Raw genomic sequence first — 25485 nt, forward strand, 5'->3', positions numbered from 1 at the left:
AGGTTCCCTGCCCTTCTCAGAAATAAAGACAATGCAGAAACTTTTTGTGTTTGACATAGTATTTTATTTAAAAATGAAGCCTGGCCAACAAATCCCCTTTTGGGGCCAAGCCCCTATCTGGCCACAGCACCATAACACTCCTGCACTCCCCTTTTCCCCAGACCCTACATCTGAGCCTATCATACACTGGAACCCTGAGCCCCTCCGGGGCTTTGCTCCACGTCTTCCTGGTCTGCAGACCAGGGAGACGCGGAGCAGCTTTTTTCGCCCGGAGTACACGGGTGGCGGGACCGCGAAGTAGGAATAAGAGCCTCCGGAAAAGGGCACTTTTTCCGGAGGATCGGGGCCAGTCTAGACGCTCTTTTCCGGCTTTTTTAAAAGCCGGAAAAAAGCGGCGGACATTTTTATTTAAATGCCGTGGGGGATATTTAAATCCCCCGCGGATTTCCCTACGACGACTAGTGAAATTTACATGCCCCTTCCGGAAAAGGGGCCAGTGTAGACGTAGCCCATTAGTATTGTTCCTACAGTGTTTGAATTTTTCCTCATGAGTGATTATTATAATGTTATAAGCTTGACAACTGAAGTGAATAACCCTTCAGCCACGAGGGCCCCCCACTCTAAAAGAAAAATAGTAAACAAGGGCCTAATCCTTTATTCCCACTGGTATCACATGAACAAAGCTAACAGAATTTGGTCATTAATCCTATAGCACGTAATATTCTTGGTTTAAATAAATAGTTTCCAAAGGCCACAGGTAGCTAACTTCTTAAAATCGGGTTCTGTTAATATAGATTTCTTTTTCCTTGTTTACATCACATGGAACATCGCATGTTGCTCTGAATTCATTCCAATTTTTAAAATCAGAAATGTATTAACCAGACCATCAAATGCATAAGAAAGAAGGAAGTCTAATTATTCTGTAAAGTTGATGGACGATGGTCGTCAGCAGGTGGGACTGAACCTGGGATCTTAGGGGCTAAAGACTTCAGACTTTACTGCATGAGCTAAAAACCAACTGTTTCTTAGCTAAGGCTGTATAGCAGATGTCATTCTCCCTTTCTTGGTGCCTCTAGGTTTCAATTCTATGACAGTAAAAAGGGAAAGAGAGAAAGAGGATAGGAATTTTTTTTATTAGACAAAAAGTGTTTCTAGGTCAACTATCTTTTTAAAACATCCAAAGACAGAAATAACTATGTTTTAGTGAGAAAAGGTCAGCCTGCTTTCATGCCAATTAGCTCAATACAGTTAATCTATTTTCAATACAGTTAATTATATTAAATCTGAAAGGCTCAAGATTTTAAATACCTTTTACAGTCATTGCTCAGACACATCCAAGAATGTAACAAGGTCCTTGAATTTTGGGAGAGGGGAACAAGCTCTTCCCACACCCTTCCCCTGAAATTAGATACAGTTCTACTTTTACAGGAACTGTCTCTTGGACTTGTAGATAGGAAAGTTCTTAATCTTACCAGTGCTATGTTAATCTTGTCAGGTGAAATTACTATATTTGCAAAGAGAATAATTATTTCCAGGGCAACATCACCAGAAATCATAGAATCATAGAACACTAGAACTGGAAGGGACCTCAAGAGAAGACTAAGGGGAGATATGATAGAGGTCTATAAAATCATGATTGGTATGGAAAAAATGAATAAGGAAAATTTATTTACTTATTCCTTCAATATAAGAACTAGGGGTCACCAAATGAAATTAATAGGCAGCAGGTTTAAAACAAACAAAAGGAAAGTTTTCTTCACTCAGTGCACAGTCAACCTCTGGAACTCCTTGCCAGAGGATACGGTTAAGGCTAGAACTTTAACAGGGTTCAAAAAAGAGCTAGATAGATTCACAAAGGGGTATATTAGAGCTAAATAACAGCGCAGACATTGAGAGCCAGGACTGGTAGTTATAAACAAACTTTATGGGATGGCGGGAAACAGTCAAACCCATGATAAGTGGACATTCCTGCTAACTAAAATCATTCTGGACTATGGATGTTGCTGGATCAGAGAAGTTCCACGTGTATTCAGGGAGAAACATAAAAATGACAAAAAGTTGAATGCCTATAGGTCAAGCCATTATGTTACACAAGTATGAACCAAAAGCTGTTCTAATTCATAGACACTATGGTTATCTTTCTTGAAAGTAATGTATATGTACTGCATGGGGAAAAGAGTAGAAAACTCATCTTAAGTTTTTTTAAGGCAGTACTTTATATCCAAAATATTAAATGCCATTTCTGAAGCCTTCCTTCTTTGCATTAACATATTAATGTTGGGGTCACTGGGCATGATCCTAGATAACTCGGGGGGAGTGGAAGATCACAAGGATCGATGAAGCCCCCCCCCCAGGCCCAAGCACCCTAAAAGCACCTTCCCCTCCCCCCCAGACATAACTTTTCTCTAGCTCGCTAACAGCTGGGAACAGCAAGACAGCAAGACCTTGAAAGTTGCTTAGTTACTATCAGTGGTATAGAAGAAGAATTCAGATGTGTTTCTGTAGAGGGGGAGGGGGAGGGGGAGGAGGAGGAACATGTCCCAGCGTGGGAAACTTGCTACAGTTCACTATGTTCTTGCAAGTAAACAACCTGGGTCTATAAGGAAGGAAAACTACTTACGTTGTGTGCTTGATTTGAGATGTCTCCTGGCACCTATTTGAACGTTCAAATAAACTTTTTTTGCTTCTCCACACCGGTGTGTTTATTGGAGTGCGCACACCGGGCAACGAACCCAGCTGTTGTCACCCTCGGGCACTGTGTGCCGGCAACATTAACATTCAGTCCTACAATTGGCAGTTCTAAATATGAAATGTCTCTGAATAGCAAGCCAAACTCAAAATTAATTTTTTTAATTATGTTTAATTTTTTCTTTCAGTTCAAATTTGGCCTAATATGCTGAACATCAAACCTTACCATCCTTGCAAAAAAAACAAAACAAAGTAAATGCTTTGAATGCATAATATTTTTTTCCCTTTTTACATAGAGACAGAAGCACTTAAAGAACACTAGATTTGGAAAGACGAATATGATTATAATTTTTTGATATACAACCATAACCTGGGAAAATGATGTTGCTTAAGTAGTTTTTCTGATAAATTGTTGCTATGGTTGAAAATGGCATTATGCCTGCATTATTGTCCTTAGAATAGCCTCAATACCAAAATCAGATCACTTTAACAATCACAGCGCTGTAAGTCATTTACTAGCAGCTTTTGCCAGTGGCAAATGCTACTGTTGCTTAATGACTAACAGGTAACGAGTTCAAGCCCCAGTTTTATTGATGTACACAGCAAGCTAATGATAGATGATGAAAGGCGGTGTATATTTGTGGAAATAGATTCAGTCTAGTTGTTTATTAAAATACCATGGGATTTTTCTTGCAATGAAACAGTTGTCCAAATAAAATGCACCAGGAAGAATTTAGCTAATGTCTTCTGACCTACAATACACATAACTGAATGTATCATTGAGAAGTAGCTTTCTCAGTTTGTTAAAAACTAGGGGGCTGTGCCTCCTGCTTGCTATGCTCACCCCCTGCCTTCTGGGGGTAAGCAGCCCTACCTTCCCCCAGGCCACTGAAGAGGGCCAGGCCCACATGTGGCAGACCTGGCTTCCCGCCGCTCTCCCCTTCCCAGCCACCGAGGGGTTGGACTGGGCTGAGGCCACAGCAGACTGGGCTCTCTCCCTTTGGTTGCTGGGGGGTTGGGCTGGGACAAGGCTGCAGCTGACCCAGCTCTCTCCCTCCTTCTGCTGCAGGCGGGGGGGGGGGGGGAGGGGAAGAAAGGGAGAGGGAGGGAGGCCGCGGTATGGTAGCCAAGCACTGGGGAAAGAAGGAGAGCAGGAAGGGAGGTGCTGCCATAAACCCAAGGGATGAATATATATGACAGGGGAGCAACTGAACAACATGTGTGTGAGGGAACCTGGCTCTGCACTCCACAGAAGGAGTGAGGACTCAGGTGAAAAGGGCCGGGGTTGGGACAGCTAGCCCTCTGTGCTGCCTGGAGTGTGCTGCAAGGGGTTCCAGCAGCAATGTAAAGGGCCTGTGGCTCCTGGCTGCAGCACTATTACCAGCAGTGATAGCTGGGAGTCCTGCACCCTTTTGAATCACTGAGCCCCAGGGCAACTAGCCCCTTTATGCCCCCTCTCATTAATAGACCTGCTATATGAAGACTGAATGATACATTTTATTACTAAAGGTGGTCGGCTTAGGACAGCGGTTAGGGATGCTTGTTGGGAGAGTGAAGAAAACTTAAACTTCTCTTGGCTGCGGGGCCGCAGTCCTATGAATAAACAGTGAACTTTTGTTACCAGGGTTGTCAGTCTGGCCTCTGACAGTATGAAATTCTGGGAATGGGCAACAGTGGAGGGATCACTTGATGGTTTCCTGTTCTGTTCATTCCATCAGGGGCACCTGGCATTAGCCACTGTTACAAGGAAGGATGCTGGGCTAGATGGACCTTTGGTCTGACCTGCTATGGCTGTTCTTATGTGACATCAGTTCCTTGGGATAACATAATTTTCACATGCATTCTTTTCTCTATATATATATACAAAAAAGTTGTTAACAGGTATGCACCACCCCTACAGAACTGCTCCCTTACAATTCCACAGAAAATAACTTCTGTTGAGTACATATTATCTATCTGCCTATCGAGTTTGAGAGTCTTTCACAAAATTTTAAATGAAAACCTGTACATTTATACTGTTCATTAACAAATTATAAAGGAGTTTAAAGTAATTTAAAGCCCTATTTAATTCCTATAGGACATTACCTCCTGAGTGTCCCTTAAGTTGTACAGAACAGGAACAGATGAATCCTATAGACAATTTAAACAAATGGGGAAAATAGTTGGAAAGGACTGTGGGACTAATACTCAGACTTGTAAAAAATATTATGGATTGTTAAAAGCAAAGAACGCTTAGGAGCTACATTATACCTCATTCAAAAGACAATACTTACTACAGTGACCAGTATACAATGTTGCTATTTTTCTCAACAAACAGAATCTCTAATCATAGAATCATAGAATAATAGGACTGGAAGGGACCTCGAGAAGTCATCGAGTCCTGCCCCCCACCCTCAAGGCAGGACCAAGCTCCGTCTACACCATCCCTGACAGATGTCTATCTAACCTGTTCTTAAATATCTCCAGAGAGGGAGATGCTTGAATGTGTGTTTATCATGCTACTTGAAGGTCTGATGTTAACTTATGGAAGTGCGAATAAGAAAAATAAAGTATTTAAATATCTTCAGGCATAATGATAAACATGACATATGAGCAATAAACTACACATCTGATTAGGAGACAGACAGACAGAGCCACTATATGCCCCACTGTAAGATACTTAAAGAAGCATCACTTCAGTCCACTTTTGCAAGCCTATCAATAGTATACCAAAAGAGAACCTAATACAGGACTAATAAAATGATCTTTATCAGTAGCAAAAAGGAGAGTTCCAAATGATGGATGCCAAAGTTAGACTTTATGAGATGAAGTGAGCATATACAGTTCTCAAATTTTGATTTGCAAATTCAACTAACACTATGCAATTGATTTAATACTGGACAGTAATGACATCACAATTCACTTGAACTTAGTATTAGGGATGTTAAAAAGTAGTTAATTATGTAACCATGAAAAAATCATAGTGGTTACAAGATTGCACACAGTGGGCTCTGCAGTATAAAATTTATATTTCAGAGCCTGCAGCACAGCCAGCTCCCTGGAAGCAGAGCAGGCAGCCAGTGCACGCTGGGCGTTGTGAGCCAGCTCCTGGCTGCCGGCCCCACTCCTGGGGAACTGGCTACCGTCCCACACCGCTCTGAAATAGAGTCGCCAGTGCAGGGTGGCAGCTAGCTTCCCAGGTGCAAGACTGCAAGCAAGCATGTAACCATTACAGTAACTGATAAGTTTATGCTTATTGGTTAACTGTTTAAATGGTTACACTATTACATCCTTTACCAGTATGTCCCCATAAAATAGCATTAAGCTGAGGTACAGATCTAAATTAAGGATCAGGAACCTGCTTTACCAAGTTTTAGATTACTTTGAATATTGACAATGTAACTAGCCTAAATTACTACATGCTTAAACAAGTACAAGTACATCTGAATACAAATACTTTTGAGACTTTGCACTATACGAAGACTTGCCCAGGGATAGAACTCAAGTCCAAGACAAGCCCAAATTAGTATATGGACCCAAACCTGCAAGATACTAAGAGCCTCTAGAGAAGTGCTGAGCATCAGCAACGTCCCTTTGAATAGTTTCAATATCTTTCATCAAGGAGCAATCCTCCTATGGTAACTTTTAAATAGATACATATTCCAGCATTGTTCAGTGTGTGCAGCAGAGGTCCGAGCACTACAGCACATTTCCATTCACTGGCATTTTAACATGCATGTTCTTTAAAGTGTCTTGTGAAGTTTATAGTACAAATTGGCTCAGCTTTTAGGCTATATCTAGACTATGTTCTGTTTTCGAAAGAGGATTTTTCGAAAGTGAAAGTAGTTTGCACACTTTTTTCAGGAAAAAAACCCCTTTTTGGAAAAAAAAAGTTCTTCCTTAAAAAATTAGGTTTACGTGTTTTTTTCCTGAAAAAATCACGTCCAGACTACTTTCACTTTCGAAAAATCCTCTTTCAAAAGTGAGATTGGAAGAAGATATTGAAATTCCCATGGAATTTGCATATCCTCCTTCAAAAAAAAAAAAACTTAGTTTAGAAGTACCCTTCATGAAAGAAACTTCCACTTGACAATAGATTTTTGCAGGCACTTTGGGTGCTCAGTTAAAGTTTCACTGTTCTTTTACATTAATTTTGTCCTTTTCTAAATAAAATAAAGGCAGAATCAAGAGAAAAGACAGACACCAAAACAGATCCAAACATAAACAGTTTTTGTTACAGTATATGTCACTATTGAATCTGCTTACTACTTATTTTCTGAATAACAGAAAAATCTTATTAAACTCATCCATGCATCTTCCATTCCTACACTTGCAATGAGAGTAAATTAATAAACACAACATGCATTCACAGTCATTTTATTAGTAGGCATTTCTTAACACCAATCAGATAATATACACCAGACTCAGAACAGACAAACCTAAATTTAAAATAATAGCTGTTGCTGGTAGGGAAAGGTACACATTTTAGAACAATGGGCAGGAAAACAGGTGCATAATCACAATTATACTCTAAGATATTACATTGGTGGCTCTCAGAAGCTTATCTTGAGTAAACCTGAAAAAAAATAAGGTTAATTCTGGATATTCAGAGCCAGCTTCTATTTCCCTATACACATGCCTATTGGAGATACCATAAATACATCTGAAAGCAAGGTTATTTAACTGAAAATACTTATTTAAGCTCGCAACCTACTATCTGATTCATGCCAAAGGAAGAGTCCGCCCACTCTCATCCGATTGTAGGATCATGGGCCTTAATTATCTGAGGCAATTGGCAAGTTTTAAAAGGCTACCACAATGCATAAGTCCCTATGCACAGCTGCATTCTTTACTGAAAACTGATCCCAAATTATTTATAAGGCAACTAGTTAAATTTGACTTTATGCTGCAATATGATATCGCTACTTAATGGTAGCTAAGCCAAAAAACGTGTTTACCACTTTTGACAGCACAAGCAGAACTAACCTCTCCTGCGCAGAGAAGCAAAAATTGATACACAGATATTACTGTACTTATATACATCAAATTTGAATGCTGAATTTGCAGATCTGAATAGAAGTCAGCAAATTCTGAAAGAGTAATTTGTTGAATTAACCATTTATTTGTTTTCAAACTAATTTGAAAACCTTTCATTCAAACTGCTTCTGAAATATTCAGAGTATCGCTTACTCCAGCAGACCTTCTAGAAACAACAAGCTACCAATCCTCAGACCTTTTTTTGAAAAAGTCTTTGACAACTATTTTCTTTTCCTATAGCTACTATTTTCTGAAAACAACCTCTCCTAAAAGATTCTACAGACTGAATCTCTCTAGTCCAGCACTTTTTGATATGGCAACATCTGTGGCCTGGCATGATTTTAGTTAGCAGGATGTCCACTTATCATTGGTGTAGGCATTTCCCATAGTCCCATAAAGTTTGTTTACAGCCATCAGTCCTGGCTTTCAGTATTCTGTGCTGTTATTAAGCTCTGTTTTACCCCTAAATATCTTCTAAGAGCTGAGAAAAGTAGTGGAAGTATAGGCAATGCTGCTAGACCAGTGGTCTCCAACTTTTTTTCATTCAAGATCACTTTTTAAATCTCAGAACAAACGAAGATCTACTGCCCAACCCCTCCCCCCAAGATCCCACCCCTTCCTTGAAGCCCCGCCCTCTCTATTCTCCTCCTCTCCATCATTTGCTATCCCAGCCCTGATGCTCTCTACACTGCCACTTTTCTTTCCGACTCTTCTATGGGAAGAGATTTTTCCAAAATTTGGGCCTGTCTAGACTGGACCACATGTCAGAAAACCCCCTAATTTTGGCATCCCCCTATTCCAAATGAGGAATATAGGGGTTACTGAAAGAGCATGTTTGCTCTTCCACTAAAAAAAATGGAAGAACAAACACATCCCTGGATGCAGAAGAGATTTTCCAAGATATCTCTGGGATCCTGGAAAAACTCCTGCAGTCTAGCCGTACCCTAGCTGGGTTGAGACAGGATGTGTAGGCTCTGGGGTGGGAATGAGGGATTTGGGGGTGGGAAGGGGTGAGAGGTGCAAGCTCTGGGTGGAAATTTGGATGCAGGAGGAGGTGGAGAAAGGGATGCCAGCTCCGGAAGGGAGCTCCAGGCTGGGGACTGTTGGGGTCAGATGGAGTGTTGGGGTACTAAGCAATCCACATGCTTATGGATGTGAGGGTGCAGGAATTTGGGTTGGAGTATGTGAGGGGCTCAGGGCAGGGGGATCCAGGGTATGACAGGCTCAGATCTACGGTCTGGGGGGAGTGCAGGAGTGTTATGATGCTGTGGCCAGATGGGGGCTTGGCCCCATTTGGGGGTTTGTTGACCAGGCTTCATTTTTAAATAAAATATTATGTCAAACACAAAAAGCTTCTGCATTGTCTTTATTTATGAGAGGGGCAGGGATCACTGACCCACAGAAAAGAAGTCAGTTGGGGCCACACAAGGGAGATGCAAAAAAACCCAAAACACCCCTCCTTCAAAAACCCCCACGCCTCACTAATGTGGCCATAACTCTACTGGTGGGAACCCGGGACGTGGTACTGGGAAAGGGTATTAATGGGTGCTGAGGCAGGGGACAGGGTGGCAGTGGGGGCAAGGTTCAGGGTTCTGGGGTGGGGGCAGGAGGCAGGGTTCTGCAGCAGAGGGCATGGTGCCAATGGTGGAGAGGGGACAGGGTTCGGCAGCAGGGTGCCAGTGGGAGATGGGAGTCCCCTGCATCCGCCTCCTCCCAGGACTTCTCCCCCTCTGGAGCAGGGAAGCCCCAGTAGTCGCTTCCTCTGGGGCCGACTCCCCCCCTCCTGCAGTGAAGGGTGCACTTGGGCTGAACACCATGACCAGCTGGCCAGGCAGACCTCCTCTTTGCTCCAGCCCAACTGCCCTGCACTCATCCCGAGGAGGCTGTGCCACGCCCTGCTGATCTGGAAGCCCTTCCTCTTTGCTCCAAGCCAGCTGAAGTGAGGTGCAGCCTCCCAGGGCTGAGCGCGGTGCAGCTAGGCTGGAGCAGAGGAGAAGCTGCCCTGATCAGCTGGCTGAAGTGTTCAGCAGAGGCTGTGCCGTGCTTCAGCTGATCGGGCAGCTTCTCCTCTGCTCCAGCCCAGGTAAAGTGTGGTGCACCTGGGCTGGAAACCATAGCCAGCTGATCGGGCAGCCGCTCCTCTTTGCTCCTGCCCAGCTGCACGGCACTCAGCCTGGGAAGGCTGCACCGCTCTCCTGCTGGCCAGGAAGCCTTTCCTCTTTGCTCCAGCCCAGCTGGAGCAAGGCAAAGCCTCCCCAGGCTGAGCGCGGTGCAGCTGGGCTGGAGCAAAGAGGAGCAGCTGCCTGGTCAACTGGCAGTGGTGTTCAGCCCAGGTGCACCACACTCCATGGGGGCTAGAGCAGAGGAGAAGCCACCCAATCAGCTGGAGCACGGTGCAGCCTCTGCTTCTGCTGAACACCATGGCCAACTGACCAGGCAGCTTCCCCTGTGCTCCAGCCTACGTGGACTGTGGTGCACCTGGGCTGAACACCATGTCCAGCTGGCCATGCAGCCACTCCTCTTTGCTCCAGCTCAGCTGCACCCCGCTCAGCCCAAAAGGAGCTAAAGATCGACTCACAGAGCCCCTGCAATCGACTGGTAGATCGCGATCTACCGGTTGATGACCACGGTGCTAGACAATTTCAATCTCCCATGACTTGGCAAAATTTCTGATTCGGGACTAGTCAAGCCTCCAGGGTACTGGACTAGAGTGGTTCAACCTGTACTGACAGAACATTTTGTAATCTGTATATTTATGCCAAACACAAAATTTATAAATCCTTTACTTCTCCTCTGAATTATAACCAGATAATCTCATTGTCATCTGTGGGCTAGATGGATCCTCAGCTGGTAATAAATTGGCAGAACTATGCTGAGTTATACACCAACTAAGGTTCTGGTCCTATGATTTTCTGCCCAACACAACGCATCACAACTTGGTTTATCAACAATACATTCACCTTCCATATTTATGAATGTGGTTCATATGTTTCTTGCTATTATTTTTTCTGATGTCACTATTGTATTGCAGTATTGTAATACTCTTTTTTGAAACTTGAGATATGCAAAATCAAAGTATCTATACACTCAAAAGAGTAACAGTAGTAATGAAGTAGGCCAAATTTAGTAACATAGCCTTTGGTATGAAGTTCTGGACTACAAAACAAAACTTGTCTCTAAATTCACCATTCAGCTAAAGTAATACAACAGAACAACCAAAGAGAACTTACTAAAAATCTCCACTGATGATTTTCTGGACTTAGTGTGGTGACATTAGATTGAAAAATCTGGGTTTTCTCCTCTAAAAACTGGATCTGATCTAATGTTTTCTGTGGCACTGCAGCTTGCAAATATGGTAGATCATTTCTTAACTGTAGGGAAACAAAAAACAAAAACAGGTAAATCCTTACATTTGTTTATACCACACTAGTAATTCACACAATTTAATGTAATATACATCAGCAGTTCTCAACCCTTCCAGATTACTGTACTCCTTTCAAGAGTCAGATTTCACTTCACTTTAAAACTACTTGCTTACAAAATCAGACATGAAAATACAAGGGCCACGGCATTTATTACTGACAAATTGCTTACTTTCTCATCCTGTCCATATAAAATTTTGTTTGTACTGATTTGCAAGTTCTTTTTATGTAGCCTGTTGTAAAACTAGGCAGATACTGTATCTAGATGAGTTTATGTATTCCCTGTGGGCTCCAGGGATAAACATACCCCTGGATGGAAGCCATTAAGAACATAAGAATGACCATAGTGGGTCAGATCAAAGGTCCATCTAGCCCATTATCCAGTCTTCTGACAGTGGCCACTGATGCACACAATGTTTTTAACAGAATGTCTCTCCATAAGTGGTTTACAAGTGGTTAATAAAAATACCATACACATTAAATGCTAAAGTAATCTAATAGGTCTTCAACAATCCTCTGGAATTTATCTCATCTACAATATATTTGTGCATGTCTGTCTGTGAGTCTGTTTTTTCAAGAAATACTTGTAAATGGTAGGAGCTAGGACCACCACATTTGATATGCAGCTTCCTCTTATCATAACTTAAAGCTAGATCAGGGTTTCGTTGGGGCAGTACAATGGAATGTGCATGGAACACAATTGCTTCTCATCAAACTGAAAGGAAGGGCTGTCATAGCGTGGACAATTATACTGCAGAATGACCAGAGGGGGCAGCAAGCAAGCACACTCACCCATCCTGGCCTGGCCCAGGGAAGCAGCCAGTGATCTGGAAGTACTGACCCTGCCTGCCCTCATCCCCTGCCCTGAATATCCCCTCCCATCTGTCCTGACTCCTATATCCCCCCATCCCCAGCCAGGAGCCACACAAAAGCTCCCAGCTCCCAGCCCTGACCCCCTAACTTCCTGCCCTGACTCCTTTATACCTCAACACTCTCAGCCTCCTATCCTGAGCCTCCTACATCCTCAAGTCCCTGCCCTGACTCCTTCACTCCCCATACTGCCGGACGCCTTCCTGAAGGACCTAAGCAATGCCAGATGAATCTTCTAATAATTTATATCAGTGGGTATGCAAAAATAAAACGTGCATTGGTTTTATGCACCACTTCAACTCATTTTCCACCATCCCAGTAGAAACTAATTTAGCAAAGGCTCTTTAGTTCTTACATCACATACTGCTACTCACAACTGGAATCCTAGGCCTGAGAGAGTGCCTATCTGAACAAATACTCAGGCACCACAGTCTGTAAGAGGGCCAAACTTTAGCCATTAGAATAAGATATGAGGGGTGAATTTCTCTGCGTGCTCAGTTTGCGGATTTGATTAGATACAAACTTTAGTCAGAATGCTTGCCTCTTTTCTGAGCATCTTCCTTTCTTGCGAACAATCAAAATATCTTTTACAGGCAGTCCCTGGGTTACATACAATATAGGGACTGTAGGTTTGTTCTTAAGTTAAATTTGTATGTAAGTCGGAACTGGTACATATTGTACCCCAGGTGTCCCCGATTCAGCCGCTGCTGAAACTGACCAGCGGCTGACTACAGGAAGCCCAAGGCAGAGCTGCTTTGCCCCGGGCTTCCTGGAATCAGCTGCTGATCAGTTTCAGCAGCAGCTGACTTGGGAACACCTGGGGTAGAGCAGCTCGGGTGCTGCCAGGTTGGTTCCTGTAGCGCCGACATGCGGCGCTGCGGGGACCACCCCGACAGCGCCCCAGCTGCTCTGTCCCAGGTGTCCAGATTCAGTCGCTGTTGAAACTGACCAGCAGCGGCTGAATCGGACACACCTGGGGCAGAGCAGCTGGGGTGCTGTTGGATTGGTCAAGTAGCGCCGCACCTGTGGGACCAACCTGGCAGCCCCCAGCTGCTCTACCCCAGGCATCCTGATTCAGCCGCTGCTGAAACTGACCAGCGGCGAGAAAAGCCTGGTCTGCTGGGGGAGGGGGCATACTAGCTGCGCCCCCCCCCCCCCCCAGCAGACCAGGCTTTTCTCGCCACGGAGGACGGGGGCGGCGGGACCGCAGCGCGTCTCGGCAGTCCCGCCGCCCGCATCCTCTGCGGCGAGAAAAGCCTGGTCTGCTGGGGGGGGGGGTGCGCTAGTTGCGCCCCCCCCCCCAGCAGACCAGGGAGACGCGGGCGGCAGGACCACCGAGACACGCCGCGGTCCCGCTGCCCGCGTTGTCCGCGGCTTTGCTCCGCATCTCCCTGGTCTGCTGGGGGGGCCCCCCCAGCAGACCAGGGAGACGCGGAGCGGCTTTTCTCGCCGCGGAGGATGCGGGCAGCGGGACCGCAGCGCGTCTCGGCGGTCCTGCCACCCGCGTCCTCCGCAGCGAGAAAAGCCTGGTCTGCTGGGCGGGAGGCGCACTAGCTGCTGGGGGGGCGCACTGCTGGGGGGGCGGCGAGACCGCCGCGGTGCATCTGCTGGGGGGGGCGGCGCAGCTAGTGTGGGGTGAGTCACCCCGTTCGTAAGTAGGGATCCGACATAAGTCGGATCCACGTAACCCGGGGACTGCCTGTATAAGCATAAAAATGCTAATCAGAAATTCAATGCTTTGGTGGTCAATCCAAAGATGCAATCAAAGGAAAGACTCCCATTGGCTTCAGACTGAAGGGCTAAGCGCACAACTTTTATCTTTAGTAGGCACAACCTTGAAACAATTCGGAACTTGGTCTGACTAAAGCCAGTAGGGGTCAAGTCAAGGAATTTTAATGACAACTAAAGACATATTTCCTATGACTTCATCAGAAAGGAAAGTGAAAGGAAACAGAGGGAAAAAATAATTTATAATGCTGCATCATGGGCACTATCATATTTTAAATGAATCACTGTTTGTTATAAACTTCACTATGGAAGTTTAGTCCACAAGTTCATTTAGCCTTATCATTTCCAATAGACACACCTTGCATTGGCAAAACTTTTATCAGTCAAGGGGTGTTTTTCACATCCCTGATCAACTTAGTTTCACCAACAAAAGTACTTGTGTGGGCTAGGGATGCTAATGGTTAACAAGTGGAGGCTGAAGCAGCTCCCTACTCACTGCTTGGGGTCTGCTCCAAGCCCATACTCCAGTTCAGCCTGAGTAGCCCTTGTCCTCAGTGGGCCTGACTCTAGTGTGCCATGGGTTAGGCTTAATGTTTAACGGGTGAACTAATAAAATGGGATTTTATATCTCTAGTGTGGGCAGCACCATGTCAGTGGGAGAGTGTTTCTTTCTTACATAGCTACTGCTGTTCTTTGGGGATGATTTTATTATGCCAGTGGGAGAGCTCTCTCCTGCCCAGCATAGTGTGGCTACACAGGAGATGCTGCTGCAGCTGCATCTCTGTAACAGAACTGTGCCACTGTAAGGCCCATAGGGTATGTCTGCACTTGCACCCTCTTTTGAGAGAGGGATGCAAATGAAGACATTTGAAACTGCAAATGAAGCTGGGATTTAAATATCCTATGCTTCATTTGCATATTCACATTATGGTGCTATTTTGAAATAGCGCTATTTCAAAATAACAGATGCTGTTAAGACGCAGCTATTTCGAGAGAAAACCCTTCTCTCAAAATAACCCTTATTCCTCATATGAGATCTTAACGGCATCTGTTATTTTGAAATAGCGCTATTTTGAAATAGTGCCATAATGTGAATATGCAAATGAAGCATGGGATATTTATATATTTGGTAACATACATATATGGAGAGTATACTCTTAATGGCACATCAATGACTATATAGGCCTGAACTAACTGCCACTGAAGTCAGTGACAGTTATTCCACTGACTTCAACTAGAGCTGATCAGACCCTAAGTTAGGTTAAGAGGGAAGGGAGAAGGAAGAAAAACCTATAATTACAAAAGCTACAGAGAATCCTTAAGCCAGGTGAAAGAGTCAAAGAAATTTCCATACAAGGGCAGGATAGCAACATAAGCTTAATTTGTGTGGGGGGAAAAACCCAAATATCAGGAAGGCTAATTCCTCTCAAAGGCCTCCATTTGGCAAGGTGCTTAAACATATGTGCAACTTTAAGACTGGCAGTAGTCCCACTGGCTAAATCTGCCCCTCAGCCAGTAGATTCATGCTTATTCACAAGTCTGTCCTAATGAATTAAAACAAGTGTCACACATTACCACTCATGTATGGTAATATACCAGTGGAAGTGTCTATGGGAGAGTACTACTAGGTACATATTTTAACTAACAGGTTGCAACTGTAGAAATAATACAGTTTAGTGAGTTTTATTTTCTCATTGCTATGAATTAAACACAACATATGCAAAAGTGCACAGTCATTCATGTTTCACTATAGCTGAGTGTTCTTCCAATTTTCTGGGAGTTTTCCTACTACATTTATACAGAGCTTAGTCAAAGAGGGCCCTGATCCTGGATTGAGGTCCCTAACAAGTATGGTAATAGAAATAATAATAAGTTTTAAAATAAATATAATGTATACATATACATTTAAAAATCAATGTCAATATTAAATTAATCGCCATTTATCTTGAATAAGCACTACTTTTGTAATATTAAACTAATTATCTTCCATTCAGGGAAGTTACAGTTGTAAATAATTTAAATATTTCAGATCTCCATTTACTGAATCCTTTGTTGTTACATGAATCTTGCCTCAGCTAAATAAAAAGCCTCACTAATCTGAAGACCTGAGCAGGTTGGCTGACCTTTTTATCTCTGGCATTTCAGTAAACTTTATGTTGCTGCACGTCGTCAACTGGAAACATATCAAAGGTTGATTTAAATTACTTTTTCATCAGTTATAAGGCTTTGTAAGCTCAGACTAATATTAGATCATGATCTGATCCTCCTGAAGTCACTAGGTATTTTGAAATTGATAGGAATAAAAATTTGTAGGAATAAGAGCACACCCTATGTCTTATTAGTTTTTCATAAACTGAAGATCTGAACTGCTAACTTGTCCCTGGTTCCTCTACTGGCATTTTCCAGACCAATTTAACTATGAATGTGAATTTTAAAGCACTTTAAAATAAATCAGTGTTTCATCCTCACCTATGATGTGTCTGACCAACACCCCATAGTATTAAACAGCATAGAATACAGGTTGGACATCTCTGGTCTGGCACCCTTGGGACCTTACCAGTCCTGAATCAGGGAATTTTCCGGTCCAAGGGAAGGTCCCCTGCAACAGCCCCTCAGCTCTTTGCCCTTGGTGCTGCCAGCTTTGGGGACCCCCTCACTTCTTCTAGCCCCAGTCAGCCCTACTGCAGCTGCTCTGGCCCTCTCTATCACAGGTTGCCGCAGGCTTTGGCTCCGGCCCCACACCGTGCTGCTGCAAGACCTACCACAGCCCATCCCCATGGGCTGCCAGGGACTGCTGCCAGCTCAGGCCCTGATCCTGCTGCCATGGGCTGGCTCTGGTCCTAGTCCCACTGCCATGGACTCCCAAGGGCTGTCAAGGACTCTGATTCCAGCTCTGGCTCAGCCTGTGGGTTCTGGTCCTGGCCCCGACCCATGCTTCCATAGACTGCTGGGAGTCAATGAGCAGCCAAGAGTTTGAACTCCTGTCCTGTGGCAGCCCACAAGTTCTGATCCTGGGGCTCTGGCTCCAGCCCCTGCACTCCTACAGGCTGGCACCTACCCAGTCCTGCACTGTGGGTACTGCTCTGGACTCAGTCTCAGTGTCACTGGCTACAGGCGCTGCTGCTAGCTCCTGCCCCACTGCTGCAGGTTGCTTAGGGTTGCCTCCAGCCCTAACATGTCCTGTTGTTTCATCCCGGCCCTGCTTTTGTATAGCCCTCCTGCCACTAGACTACTGGACTCTCTGATCCAGGAACATCCACGGCTGGACCACAAATATTGCCGGACTACAGACTGTCAGTTTTGGGAGGTGAAATCTGTAGTTGATATCTAGAAGACAGCATTATTTGTTTCAGTGTCTGGCAAGTACAAGTGAATAGTTCTATCAAAGCTTTTAAGGCATCTTTTTCAACAAAGCTGAATTTTCTAGGTATCTTTTAACTGGGGTCTCTTTTGTCACATAGTATATGAACAATTAGGATTAGGGAGGGAGGGAGGGAGCGATAGCGATTGTAAATTCAATCCTTGCAGAGGCCATTTGGGGCAAAAATTTGTCAGGTATGGTACTTAGTCCTGCTGTGAAGGCAGGGGGCTGGACTTGATGACCTTTCAGGGTCCCTTCCAGTTCTAGGAGATAGGCAATCTCCATTATTAAAAAAAAAAACCAAGCTGTTACCTGCAAAGGGGTCAGCATAGCAGGATATTATATACCTGATCATTACAAGACAACAACAGGAATTCTTCACACCCCACAATATACCTCTAATAAGGAACCAACCAACCAAAAGAAACATGTAAGGTAACCAGTGGCACAAAAGCAATTCTAATACATATAAAAATGTGAGGCTATATGGTGGTTTATAATTGCACAGACTAGTATATATTGCTGATCCATGTACATATAACCAAATCATTAGCAATGGACATTCTCTTTCCTGGTGCCTTTAAATGTCTGTACTCACACAACATGGGATTCCCTCTTTAGTGCCATCCCAATTATAATGACATCAACAATGCTGGATTTCTGGGACACATGCTGGAAAGTGGCCCCACACAGCCTTCCATTTCTATGTTAGACCTGGCCTAGAAGTGTAATGTTGTTTATTTATTGATGGGTTTCCTAAGCTGTGCTTTGTGTCAGCTGAATAGGACAGTAACTCAACCTCCATATGGGATGTGTTTAGCATAAAGCAGGCACCTTAATGTATTCGGAGAAAGAACACAGTCTTCCTAACAGTAACACAGCCTTTAAACAAGGATATTCTTTGGGACAAGTAACCCTGTGTGGAGATATAAAGTTTCACTAATGTTCCTTTTTAAAGGCACTAGTAGTCTCTTTTTACAATATATTTTATATGATACCTGTCCTTTGCAGTCTCAGAGGCAGACATTGAACGTATTATCTGCAAATACTCAGGGTGTCAACAAATATGTCATGTGAGTATCCTAATGACTTCAGTTTGGACTACTCACTGGTATCAAGTTAATTGCATAATTACTAAGTGTCTGCTGTCCTGAGGGCAAGGTTTATACAGTACCCTAGTGCCAGCTCATGCCAAAGGCTCTAGGCCTCGCAAAACTGACAAATACATAACTGGAAATCAGTCTGGCTTTTCTGTGTGTGAGCATTGTTAAAACAGATGTTAAGTTGATAAGACTGTGTTTAGTATTTTGACTTTATGAAATGATTTTAGAATGCTGCATGCATTGATCTCATAACATCTGTAGCACATGGTATAAAGTTATTATGAGTGTATGCATTGTCAACCTCAGCAACCATGTAACTAAAACAAGAAAGAAGCATTAATTAATATAAATTCTCTTTGTGCATACAGGAAGGCCCACTGAAATCAAATGAGTCATTGTGAAACACCAACAGAAAAACACCCTATTACAGGGATGTGCAAAAGCCTCTCAGCGGGCTGAATCCAGCCTGTGAGACAGTTCCAGACCCTGCACACTAATGGGCATACCCAATCTCTGGCATGTGTGCTGCAGGGAAAGCAGCTCAGCCCCGCCTCTCTTCCTCTCATGCAGCTGCTGGAGAGGAGGCAGCGCTGGAGCTGAGGCTCCTCAACAGTGCCTCAGCCATGTGGTCCAGAGTTGGCCCGGGAGGCACCGCTACCATGGCCATGCAACCTGGAGCTGGCCTTAGAGGCATGGCGATCTCGTATCCACAGGCCACTCTGGAAGCCAGAGGCGCTGCGGCCCAGAACTGGTCCTGGAGGTACCACTGCCACAGCACCTCCGGCCTCCGGAGCAAGTCCCAGGCCATGTGGCCATGGCAGCGGCACCTCTGGCTTCCAGAGCTGGCCCTGGGCCACTGTACCTGTGGGGTCAGCCCCAGGCCACATGGCCATGGGATCTCTAGCCTCAGGGGCCGGACCAGAGCCACGTGGCCAAGGCAGTTGCACCTCTGGCCTCCAAGACTGACTCACGGCCACATGGCTTTATTAGCGGTGCCTCTGGCCTCTGTGGTCACGGTGCCTCCGGCGTCTGGGGCCAACCCTGGACTGCATGGCCACCATGGCAATGGGGCCTCCCTCCAGGGCAACTTGGACAGTATGGCTACAGCAAAATGCAGGACAATGTAGCACTTTAAAGACTAACAAGATGGTTTATTAGACGATGAGCTTTCGTGGGCCAGACCCACTTCCTCAGATCAAATAGTGGAAGAAAATAGTCACAACCATATATACCAAAGGATACAATTAAAAAAATGAACACATATGAAAAGGACAAATCACATTGCAGAACAGGAGGGGAATGCGGGGGGGGGGGGGGAAAGGAAGGAAGGTAAGTGTCTGTGAATTGATGATATTAGAGGTGGGGCGAGTGGGATGTTTGTGAGCTAATGGTATTAGAGGTGATAATTGGGGAAGCTATCTTGGTAATGGGTAAGACAGTTTGAGTGTTTGTTCATTCCTTCTCGGAGAGTGTCGAATTTTAACATGAATGACAGTTCAGAGGATTCCCCTCCCCCCCCCCCCCGCATCTCCCTCCTGTTCTGAAATGTGATTTGTCCTTTTCATATGTGTTCATTTTTTTAATTGTATCCTTTGGTATATATGGTTGTGACAATTTTCTTCCACTATTTGATCTGAGGAAGTGGGTCTGGCCCACGAAAGCTCATCACCTATTAAACCATCTTGTTAGTCTTTAAAGTGCTACATTGTCCTGCATTTTGCTTCAGCTACCCCAGACTAACACGGCTACATTTCTATCAGTATGGCTACAGCCATTGTTGCAAGGGGCAAATGAAGCCAGGTAAAGTTCCCCCTCATGCCCACGCACTTCTCTGCCCCCCCCACGAAGAATCGGCACCCCCAGCTTGCTCCAACACCCTCCCTTGTCCTTGCACCCTCTCTCCTGGCCCCACACTGCACCCTCCCTTATTCTTGCTCCCTCCACCTGGCCAGACACCATACTCACAGCCTGCTTATACACTGCAGTTCCCTCCCAGAAGCTGTACCCCATCCCTATCTTACTTGCTGGCAGCTTTGTCTCGCACACTGTACCCCTCATTTTTATCCTTTCCCCAGAGCCTAAGGAGGTCCATAAAATCCACTAACTCCAGAACCCTAGGAAATAGGGTTACCAGATGGCTTCAAAAAAATACTGGACACACTTGATCTCAGATTGGGGGGAACCAGTTGGGAGGGAAGCGGTGCTGGCTGGAAGGAGGTCGGGAAGAGCAGGGCTGGCTGGGGCAGATCCAGGGTCAGGAGGGGGAGGGGGGAGAACTAACCGGTGGGAAGCAGGGCTGGTCAGGAAGGGATGGGGAGGAGCAGAGCTGGCCAGGGGAGAACCGGCCAGCGGGGAGCAGGGCTGACCCAGGTGCACGCAGATCCCGGGGTGCTGCCCGTCCTGCATACGGTCCCGGTAGAATACACGGGCGAGTCTGGCCCCAGAGATTCCATCTCACCCTGGCCCTACCCCCCTCCTCTATTGCATTGTTGCATACGCCTGACTGATAGACACGCTCACGCAGTGTGAGCATGTCTGCCAGCCAGGCAGTATGCAACTACATGCTGCTACTCAGCATAATAAAACTAACTTAATCATAAAATACCAGACATTTATATGTCCAGTATTTCCTCAATTGGTTTCCTAGACAGAAAGCTCAAATACAGGACTGTCCGGTCCAAAACCAGACACCTGGAAATCCAACTAGGAAAAGTAAATCTGGTCTATGGGAAGCCCTGAACCTCAGACCTCAGGGGCACCAGAGGAGTGAGGTGTCTCAGTTGGGTCCACATCAGTGAGCATTGTGGGGTTTGGAGGAATTTTTTTGATTCGCGCTTGTGTGGCCCCAACTGATTTTTTGTGGGTCAGTGACCCCTGACCCAAAAAGGGTTCCCCTCCCCTGCCATAAATAAAGAAAACATTCAAACCTTTTGTGTTGGACATAATATTACTTTATTTAAAATGAAGTTTGATAAATTTACATGAGAAAGTTAAAGCACTAAATCTGTTTCATAATTTAAATTAAACTATTCTCACTAGCTGCAGCTAGTTCAGAAAATAAGGTCTCCATACCCAGCAGAGTAGTTCTCAATCCTGCCCCTTCCGCCTGAGGCCCTGCCACTTCTGGGTCAGCCCACAGCCACTTCCAAAATTTCTGAAGTGGCCTGCTTCCAAAATTATTGCCCACCCCTGCCCTATTGATTCTCTCCACCCCATCATGAAGAGGAGATAGGCACCAACACTTTACCCAGAGTTTCAGTTGATGGGACAAGGAAATAAAAATCCTTGACCACAAGGTATTTGTAATGCAGAGAGAGTAATATTTCTAGGCATAAGCAAGAGATCCCCAAATGCTTAATTTAAGTAAAGGACATAGAGACACAGTATATAGCTACTATTACTTTTTGGAGTCTAAGGCAACTCATTTATATGGGTGTATCTAGACTACGCTGCATGGTTGAAAAAGGATATGCAAAGTTCACGGGAATTTGCATATCTTCTCCCAATCGCACTTTCAAAAGCAGAACTTTCTAAAGTGAAAGTAATTAAGGCTGTTTTTTTCAGCGAGCCCCCCGCCCTTTGTCGAAAAGCCGTGTAAACCTCCTTTTTTAAGAAAGAGTGGCTTTTTGACAAAGGGGGTGGCTCACCGAAAAAAACCCACATCTTAATTACTTTCACTTTCAAAAGCTTTGCTTTCGAAAGTGCAATTGGAAGAAAATATGCAAATTTCCATGAAATTTGCATATCCTCTTTCGACTGTTTGGCGTAGTCTATATACACCCTATGTATGTTATCTGCTCTAACCTTTTCTTTTTCTTAGTTAATAAATTTTTAGTTAGTATTACAGGTCTTAAGTTGGAAATCTTAGTTGTCGTGGATTGAGTGACTGGTCCTTGGGACTGACAGTAATCTAAATAATGCTGTGATTTTTGATGTGTCACAAAAACAAGCTTGCAGAGGTAGCAGGATAGAACAGAGTATCCAAAGGGGTGGTCTGTGACTCCATGTTAAGGCTGTTGTAATGCTTGTAGAGTTCACAATTGATACATGGCTGCTGAAACCTAAGAGCCACTCTACACTAAAATGCTGCATTGACACAACAGTACTGATGCAACTGTGCTGCTCTAGTGCTTAAGTGAAGATGTTCCTACACCAATGGCTGAGAGCTCTCCTACTGGTATAATTAATCCATCATCCCAAGAGCACGAAGCTATGTCCTGTTGATAGGAGAGCTTCAATCTCATCAACACAGAATAGTCCACACAGGCATATAACTATCTCACAGATGTTGATTCCTCACACCCCAGTGTGGCATAGTTTTACCAACATAAGATTGTAATGTTGACCTGACCTCACACAAAATACACACCCAATATGCTTCTTTAGGTTGATATTCATGGTCATGAGCCTGAGGCTTTTCAGGCTGGGGACCAAATGGCTAAGTAGCAGTTTTGCAGAAAAGGACGAGGGTATTACAATCAATGAGAAGCTGGATATGAATCAACGTTGTGCCCTTGTAGCCAAGAAGGCTAATGGCATATTAGGGTGTATTAGGAGCAGCATTGCCAGCAGATCTAGAGAAGTGATTATTTTCCTTTATTTGGCTCTGGTGAGGCCACACCTGGGCTATGTCTATATTGCATCCCTTTTTCATAAAAGGGATGCAAATTAGACATATCGCAATTGCTAATGAAGTGGGGATTTAAATCTCCCCCACTTCATTAGCATAAAAATTGCTGCCGCTTTTTTTCGGCACAGAGCTTTGCCAGAAAAAAGCGCCAGTCTAGACGCGGATCTTTCGGAAAATAAAACCTTTTCTGAAATATCCCTTATCTCTCTTAAAATAAGGGATAAGCCATTTTTATGCTAATGAAGCGGGGGAGATTTAAATCCCCGCTTCATTAGCAATTGCGATACGTCTAATTTGCATCCCTTTTACGAAAAAGGCATGCAATATAGATGTAACCCTGGAGTATTGTGTCCAGTTCTGGGCCCCCCACTATAGAAAAGATGTGGACGCATTGGAGAGGGTAAGCAGAAGGCGACCAAAATGATTAGGGGGCTGGAGCACATGACCTATGAGGAGAGACTGAGGGATTGGATTTGTTTAGGGGGGATTTGATAGTAGTCTTCAATTTTCTGAAGGGAGGTTCCAAGAGGATGGAGAGAAGCTACTCACAGTAGTGATAGGTGGCAGAACAAGGAGCAATGGTCTCAAGTTACAGTGGGAGAGGTCTAGGTTGGACATTAGCAAAAAGTATTTCACTAGGAGGGTGGTGAAATACTGGAATGGGTTACCTAGGTAGGTGATGGAATCTCTATCCCTAGATGTTTTTAAGTATCAGCTTGACAATGCCCTGGCTAGGTTGATGTAGTTGGGATTGGTCCTGCTTTGGGCAGGGGGCTGGAGCTGATGATCTCCTGAGGTCTCTTCCAGCTCTATGATTATACTATAATAGTATTTCATAGAATTAGTCAATCATACTACTTATGACTAGGATGATAAGCTTCCTGACCACCTGATCAGGACAGCAATACTGACTACGATATGCTAAGGGACATCAGAGAGGCTATCAAAATAAAAATTTCAATAATAGCGGGGGATTTCAACTATCCCCATATTCACTGGGTACACATCACCTCAGGACGGGAGGTAGAGATAAAATTTCATGATACCTTAAATGACTGCTTCTTGGAGCAGCTGTTTCTGGAACCCACAAGGAGAAAGGCAATTCTCGATTTAGTCCTAAGTGGAGCAAAGGATCTAGTCCAAGAAGTAAATATATCTAGACCACTGGAAATAATGACCATAATGTACTAAAATTTAACATGCCTGTGGTGGGAAAAACACCTCAGCAGCCCAACACTGTGAAATTTAATTTCAGAAAGGGGAACTACGCAAAAATGAACTTAGCTAAACAGAAATTAAAAGGTACAGTGACAAAAGTAAAATCCCTGCAAACTGCATAAAAACTTTTTAAAGACACCATAATAGAGACCAAACTTAAACGTATACCCCAAATTAAAAAACACAGTGAGAGACCCAAAAAGTGTTGCCATGGCTTAACAACCAAGTAAAAGAAACAGTGGAAGTCAAATCTACTGAGGAAAACAAAAAGGAGCATAAACTAAGTGTAAAACTATCAAAAAGGAGTTTGAAGAACAGCTAGCCAAAAATTCAAAAAGTAATACCAACATGTTTTTTTAAATACATCAGAAACAGAAACCAGCTAAACAACTAATAGGGCCTCTAGATGATTGAGATGCTAAAGGAACACTCAAAGGGGTACATCTAAACTATGTTCTATTTTCGAAAGAGGATCTGATTTTTGAAAGCAGATCTTTCAAAAGTGAAAGTAGTCTGGACGTGTTTGAAAAGACACCTTTTCAAAAACACCTTTTCAAAAAAAGAAAAAAAAAACTATGTAAACCTCATTTTTTAAAGAAGAACAGGTTTTTTTCGAAAAAGGGTTTTTTTCCTGAAAAAAACCCTCATCCAGACTACTTTCACTTTCAAAAGATCTGCTTTCAAAAGTGAGATCAGAAGAGGATATGCGAATTTTGAAAATAGAACATAGTCTAGACATAGGCAAAGAAGATCAAGTCATTGTGGAGAAGCTTAATGAATTCTTTGCTTCAGTCTTCATGGCTGAGCCATTCTTTTTAGGTGACAAATCTGAGGAATTGTCCCAGATTGAGGTGTCATTAGAGGACGTTTTGCAACAAATTGATAAGCTTAACAGTAACAAGTCACCGGGACCAGATGCAGTCATCCAAGAGTTATGAAAGAGCTCAAATGTGAAATCATGGAATTATCCTTTAAATCAGCTTCTGTACCTAATGATTGGAAGATAGCTAATAGGACGCCAATATTTAAAAAGGGCTCTAGAGGTGATCCTGGCAATTACAGATTGGTAAGTCTAACATCAGTACTGGGCAATAGCTGAGACTATATTAAAGAATAAAATTGTCAGTCACATAAATGAACATGATTTATTGGGGGGAGTCAACATGGCATCAAAGAGGGGGAAGGAGTACTTCAAAGAGGCAGTGCTGCATAGCTGTGAAACTCTGCTGCTTTGAAACCCCAAGGAAGCATTTCAAAGCAGCAGCTGCTGCATAACTGATTCAGGATCAGCTGTGCAGTGGTTATCCCTTTAAAATGCCACCTCCACCTTTCAAAGGGGCAGCTGTGGAGCCCAGGGTCAGCTGGGGCCTCCCCAGCTGATCCTGGGTTCCCCTCAGCATTTCCCTGGAACCTAGCTGGGAAGCCCCCAGCTGACCCCAGATTCTGGGG

At 44.1% G+C, this 25485-nt stretch overlaps 1 protein-coding gene across 2 annotated transcripts in view; it reads right to left on the reverse strand.

Moving 5' to 3' along the window:
- Positions 1–3774: 3774 nt before the first annotated feature.
- LOC112544823 (uncharacterized) overlaps positions 3775–25485 on the reverse strand; it is a 195415-nt gene continuing 173704 nt past the window's right edge. For both annotated transcript variants that reach the window (XM_075918070.1, XM_075918071.1), the window contains exons 5-6: positions 10935–11075; positions 3775–4818 (exon numbers count right to left, since the gene is read on the reverse strand). In XM_075918070.1, coding sequence (XP_075774185.1) covers positions 4753–4818; positions 10935–11075 — 207 coding nt within the window. In that variant the 3' untranslated portion in view covers positions 3775–4752. The remainder of the gene's footprint in view (positions 4819–10934; positions 11076–25485) is intronic.

This window comes from Pelodiscus sinensis, unplaced genomic scaffold (assembly GCF_049634645.1).
Source record: "Pelodiscus sinensis isolate JC-2024 unplaced genomic scaffold, ASM4963464v1 ctg93, whole genome shotgun sequence".
NCBI lineage: Eukaryota > Metazoa > Chordata > Testudines > Trionychidae > Pelodiscus > Pelodiscus sinensis.